Raw genomic sequence first — 6,092 nt, 5'->3', positions numbered from 1 at the left:
ACTCTGCTCTGACTTCCCCTTATGCTGCAGTGCCTTGAAGGCAGGAGCAACTTATTATCTGCATCCTCAGTGCCTGTATAAAACCTGCCACATAGGATTCAGTCACCAAATATTTGTTGAATAAAAGAAGAATGGTTCAAAGATCCTCTAATACAATTTCGCTCAGATGATTGGGTCCATGGTCTAACTTCTCTGAGCCTCTAGTTGACGCTTTGTAAAATGGGATTAATCAGAACCAACCTGTGGACCCAGCCCAGTGCCATGATTCACAAAGTATTGGCATCCACCATGTTGTTGATTTTCCCTTCTTGAAGGTGTGGGGACCTGCTCAGAGCCCTGAGTTGGTCTAAAGAGTATTTTAAGCTGAAGACATTTGAGATTCAACAGATGCAGAGAAAAAGCCTTCTCGGAGCTCCCTTATCTGACCAAGAGCAGAAACTTCTGAGAAATGAGGCTGCCATAAAGTCTCTTTGGGGTGGTTTCCACTCCCAGGAGAGAGACTAAGAGTAAATCTACCACACATCCCCTCTCCAGGGGTGTTTCATGACCATGAAGAGGACAGACAGGCCACTGTACCTGCCTAAACAAACATTATTACAAACTTTCTCAACTCACATTTATTCTCCTAAAAATCCATTTGTCTGTCCTAAAGAAATGCATTTATTCTTCCCATAGAAGCTGTTAGACATGTAAGCCTCCAATTTTAACCAGTTAACTAGCCATCTGCTTCTTTTCTTGGCTTCTGTGGGTATACCAGTAAAACTTTTTCTCCTGTTACTCTTCGGTCAATTTAGTTCACAGGTCCCAGGCATTAAACATAAGTGAGGAGGGGGAAAAGTTTTTCCTTCCCTATAATGGTTTTGGAAAAGAGAGCTATTTTTTTTCATTTGTGGCTGTGTGGCTTGACTTTGTACCAATGTAAACATCCCAGCACATTATCTTAACAAGGATGGGTGATTCTGCCCAAAAAAGGCTGATCATTATTGCTGTCATCCGATTCTAGCAACTGCTGGAGCACATGTGAACCCCAGATGTCCACAGTGACCCCTCTCTCTCTTCCACAGGAGTAATGGGCAGCATATTCAGTTACATTATTAAAATGTAGATGTTTGCACAGGAAGAAGAAAAGAATACATACCGAAGTGTCAGCATGAGTTATTTCTGGAGGAGACCATTTATGAATTTCCTTATTTTGGTTTTTCTTTATTTCCTAAATTTTCAGCAGTGAATGTTAGTATTATAATGAAAAAAAAAAAAAGCTCTTTTCTCCACAATAAATATTTAAAAAACAAAAGTAAGTAATTAAAAATAGAAGATAGGCCATGTCCTCGAGACCACTCTTGTGAGCTGGGGATTTTGTTGTTGTTGTTTTTTTTATTTTTGTTCTACCTTCTATCCAGATTTGACATTGCTTTTAAGTATTTCTTGCACATTCAGCACTCCTTGTTCTTTGGATGGTTATGCAGGTAGCAGAAGGTAAAGCTGTTTCCTCTGGGATTTTGCAATCTATGCAGAGGTTCAACATTTGGTTTCCAAACCTGAAGCCAGAGTTCATTTTATTTCATTTTATTTTTCACAAAAGTACACAAGCTAATCACTAGAGCCCAGCTATGGGAATTATTTTTATTAAGTATAGCTCCTATTAGTAAAAGAAAGGAAAAATTTTGAAAGGAATAGAATGATTTCTTTGAAGGAATATGAAACAGCAAAACTTCCTTTTGGAACAAAGGAGATTTTTTAAAATAGATTTTATTCTTTTAGAGCAGTTTCAGGTTCACAGCAGAACTGAGCAGAAAGTTTGGAGAGTTGGCACATAGCCCTCCCCACTCACACATATATACTCCCCTACCCTCAACATCCCTCATCAGTGTGGCATATTTGGTACAATCAATGAACCAACATGGGCACATTATTATCAACCAAAAGTGATTTTTAAGATCACATACAAGTTATCTGAAAACAATATTATTGTTTATGATAATTTGGTTAAGGACAGGTTATAAGAACATTTAACCAACAGAGAACTTAATCGTGAAGTGAATCAAGATGAAAGGAAAGTAACAACAAATTGGTGTGAAATACCCTTATCAGAAAACCATGGAGCAATGTGTGTCTCTGACAGTTTGCCCTTTAACCACTCTCACCAACTGGCATTTGGTGGAGAAACAGAATTAAAAACAAAAGTCTCTTCACAACCCAGAAAACCTCTTTACAAAGAAGAAAAAGGAAACAATTGGATCAGTGAATAGCATAAAGTAGGATGTGGAGTGCATGTCAGTCTACCTGCTAAGAGGTGGTGGAGACAGGAAGCCACCTCATTACTCACAGCAGAGATGGTGCTGTCCCAGCGGCAGGTCGGCTTTGCAAGGTGCAGTCGGCGTTTGGGGGGCAGATGACCGCGAGGCCTGTCTCCTCCTGGGAAAGTGGGAGAGAGGATGCTGTCTTCCTTGACGAAACATTTCATAGAGATGGCTCCCAGGTCTTTGTGAGACCAGCAAGAAGCTTATTTAGCCATTTAAAAGATTTACATACGTTTGAAAGAGACAGAGAAAGAAATTCTAAAATGGTGGTAGGGAGGGTCTTTCTGACAAGAATTAAGCCTCTTATTCACCCTCATACATACTGTGGGGTAATTACCAACTCACTTAATTTGTGTCAGATAATGAGCAAAAAAAAAAAAAAAAAAAAAAAAAATTCAGCAAATGTCAAGTTTACAGTTTTCCCTTTTTGGCAAAACAGCAGAAACATACTCTTTTCTGACTGCCTAGACCAGGATTTTTTGAGTGTGACTATTAACATTTTTGGGAACAGATAATTCTTCCTGGTGGGAACTGTGCTGTGCTCTGTAGGATGTTTAGCAGCATCCCTGGTCTCTACCCACTAGATGCCAGTAGGACATCCCCCACATGCAACCGATGACAGCTAAAAACGTCCCGGGTGGCATGGGGACTGGAACCACCCGCCACTGAAAACTACTAGCCTAGACCAATTGTCAAGACACACAACCCAAACAGATAGTTGAGCCTCGACTGGTTGGGGATGTCCGTAAGCCTTCTGTTCTCACTACATGAGCCTTGCCTGATGTAGTCTGCTGTCTGATGCATGTTGCAGTAATGTTTGCTGATGCATGGACATAACACTGCCATTCTCAGATGAACTTAGACCCAGTCCTCTAAGTGGAAGACATCTCTGTACCAGCCCAGCAGCCAGCCTCCTTTTTTTTTTCTTCTAAATTTAATAACAACATTTTGATTATCGTTCTCAGTCAGGCCAGGGAGGGGGGTTATGACCCAAACCATTGTAGCATTAGGAGTTGTCTTGTAGGCCTTGGATATGTTCGATCGCTCATCCTTCTAGCTGCCATGAAAAGCATGAAAGAGGAATTCTTTTTTGGTTGGTTTTACTTAGCTGTGAGGATAAGCCTGACTGAGAATGGAAGCAATTGTGGGGGTAGGGGGAGGGAAGCAGAATTAAGATAAAAAGAGACAGGTTTTTTCTGGGGAAGAAAATTTGAGTCCTGGATCTAGCCATGCCTGAAGCCATCTTCTGAGTTCTTTGTTTATGTCAGTCGTCCAAGCCATGTTTGGGAATTCAGCAAGCAAGTGGCACACAGCACTTGCACACTCTCCATGCTTTCCTTTTTCCCCCAAATGGATCAGGGAGATGGTCTTAACATCCTCTTCTAATCTCCCTCAGCACTGAGCTTCTACCTCTGCTCTTAAGATCCACCCCTTAATCACTTTTGTTATAGTTATTTACAAGGATGCCTTCTCTCTGCTACTAAGCTACGTTTCCTAAGGATCAGATCCTGTCAGACTCACCTTTACATCCTCTGCTGTGCACAGGTGACCCTCAATAGAAAGTATAAGTTGTGTAAAGCAACTTCAGCAGGTACCAAACTCTGTGATTGACATGTTTCCTAAATTGATACCCTTCTAGTTTCCACAGTAGGATCAGAGGAAGATTTTCAGCAGTGTTCAGATTCTGGAAGCTGGCCCCAATATTTCCCTTTAGCCCTCTGGACTCCATCTTTCTTCTCTGTGTTTTTCCTTACTCATGGCTATGGACACACACCATGGCCAGACAGCTTAGTTGTTACTTCCTTTGCCAGCCAGTCCATGCTTCTTGAGTTCTTACTGTCCTTAAAACATTGATTCCTGTTCTTGCAAAGAGTTTAAGGATGGCTGACAGAGGAAAGGCCCTGCACGTGGTGAGGAGGGCCATGCTGTGACTCTGTTTTATCAGAGAGGGTGCAGTTTGGAAAACAGAGCCCATCCCAAACAGTTCAGTTGAGGGAATATGATGTAGACAACTAATACAAAAGTGTGGAAAAGTCAAATGGCACAGAGGCAAGCCATATAGAGCAACAATGGAAAGCTGCTATTGCCTGCAGGGCTAGAGAGATCCAGGAAGGAGGTGGTCCCTGGGGGAAGGCAGGAGTCCAGGAGCCAGGACCTCCACCTTCTGTGGGAACTAACCGCACAGGAGGCCGCCTGAGGAGCTGAGGCCACAGAGGAACCATCTCGCAGAAGCTGGAAAGTTGAAGGAGACAGAGCCAGATGTGCTGCCCTGTCTTCTGCCAGTGCCTCTCATTGGCTGGTTGGAAAGGAAAAATTTTTCCTCTACCCTCTTAGGTTCAGTACCTGAAGGACTGCGAATGTGACTGACAAAAGAGAGAAGACAGAGTTTATTTGCATATACTTGGGAGGGCTCAGCAATGGATAACTCAAAAGGGTGGTTAGAATTTGTATCTCAACTAGTAAAAGAAAGGGACGGCGGAGAAAAGACTTTTATGGGAAGAACAAATAGGTTTCTTTAAGAAAGAGAAAAGGGTTTTTAGCAGAATGAAGAGGAGATTAGAAAGTTTGTGAGAATGTCTTGGAATCATTGGAACCATTTCCCTACAATTTGAGCAGAGACCAGCCAGGGCACCTGTTTCCAAGAGCGGAATTCAACTTTCTTATTCAACAGAGATCACTGAAGTTCACTGTGGAAGAGAGGAACTCTGGGATGGGACGCCTGGTCTTAGCCCGTCTAGCCGTCTGTATCGGATAGAGGAATCCAGCTGACTACTATGGATGAGTGGGACCACTAGCCATTAAGAATTAGTAACACACCAATTACACATTTGGACTAAATAATGGGAAGAACTCCTTCTCTGCTGAATTGACAAGAAGTTTCGGCAGCACCTGCTGGAACATGCTCATTCCGAAGGAGAAGATAAAAAGGTCACCTCACAAGTCAGCCTCCACCTAAAATACACGCTGCGTTAGTAACAGGAGGGCAGATGCAGCCCCTGTGAGCTTGTTCTACACGTGGTACCTCTGAGTGAGGCATCACAGTGTCCTCACCGCTTCCTGCTGTGGACTCATGGCCTTCTTCTGTGCCTGTCTCAAGGACTTTGAGCCTCTCCTGCAAGAACTCATGTTCCTCCAGCCCAATATCTTGGCAAAGGTGAGCCTTTTTGGCAGCAGGGCTGTAAATGATAGTAGGTGCTGGAGTAAATCGAGGAAGCCAGGGCACAGGGGAAGGCAGTGCCCAATTACTGACAGCTGTTAGAGCCTCGTTTCTCTGCATTTTAGTTTCCCCAGCAGAATGGCACAGACGCTGCCATCGTTAATACTTAATTTTGATTTAGTGTGTCTGCACGGGCTGGAACAACTAAAGTGCAGCCTGTTGACTATAAAAGTGGAAGCCCCCTCGAGGTCACTCTGGACTGCATCAGCTCGGGCCCAAGTGATGGATGAACGCAACTTTCCAAGGTCGTTCCAGTTTCTGAAGGCTTCCTCTTGCTGCAGGAGTCTTGAAAGGTGAACTTCAGAGCTATATGAAGAGCTGGACTAATTCATGCAAAACTCCCTTCCTACTCCCCTGTGACCATGTGGAGAAAAAACCCAAGAACAAATATTAAAGACCAAGACCTTGGTTTCACAATACAGATGGAAGGAAACCAAACATCAATCTTAGTGAAAGCCTGCTTTAAAGTGAGCCAAATGCATCTATTTACCTCTCCCCTCCCCCCAAAAGTATACAGTGTTGTATGTCAATTACATCTCAATAACACTGGAAGAAAAAAAAGAAAAGAATGACTT

At 42.9% G+C, this 6,092-nt stretch overlaps 1 protein-coding gene across 2 annotated transcripts in view; it reads right to left on the bottom strand.

The window, feature by feature from the left end:
* The window catches only part of HELQ (helicase, POLQ like), a 49,746-nt gene that overhangs the window by 7,412 nt on the left and 36,242 nt on the right, over positions 1 to 6,092 (bottom strand). The window contains exons 19-20 of one of the 2 annotated variants that reach the window (XM_014564116.2): positions 2,327 to 2,415; positions 1,352 to 1,538 (exon numbers count right to left, since the gene is read on the bottom strand). In XM_014564116.2, the coding sequence (XP_014419602.2) occupies positions 1,415 to 1,538; positions 2,327 to 2,415 (213 nt within the window). In that variant the 3' untranslated portion in view covers positions 1,352 to 1,414. Of the gene's footprint in view, positions 1 to 1,351; positions 1,539 to 2,326; positions 2,416 to 6,092 lie in introns of those variants that run through there. The other variant, XM_032499001.1, reaches the window with a different exon arrangement.

This window comes from Camelus ferus, chromosome 2 (assembly GCF_009834535.1).
Source record: "Camelus ferus isolate YT-003-E chromosome 2, BCGSAC_Cfer_1.0, whole genome shotgun sequence".
Lineage (NCBI taxonomy): Eukaryota > Metazoa > Chordata > Mammalia > Artiodactyla > Camelidae > Camelus > Camelus ferus.
This window is presented reverse-complemented; position numbering and strand designations above follow the sequence as displayed.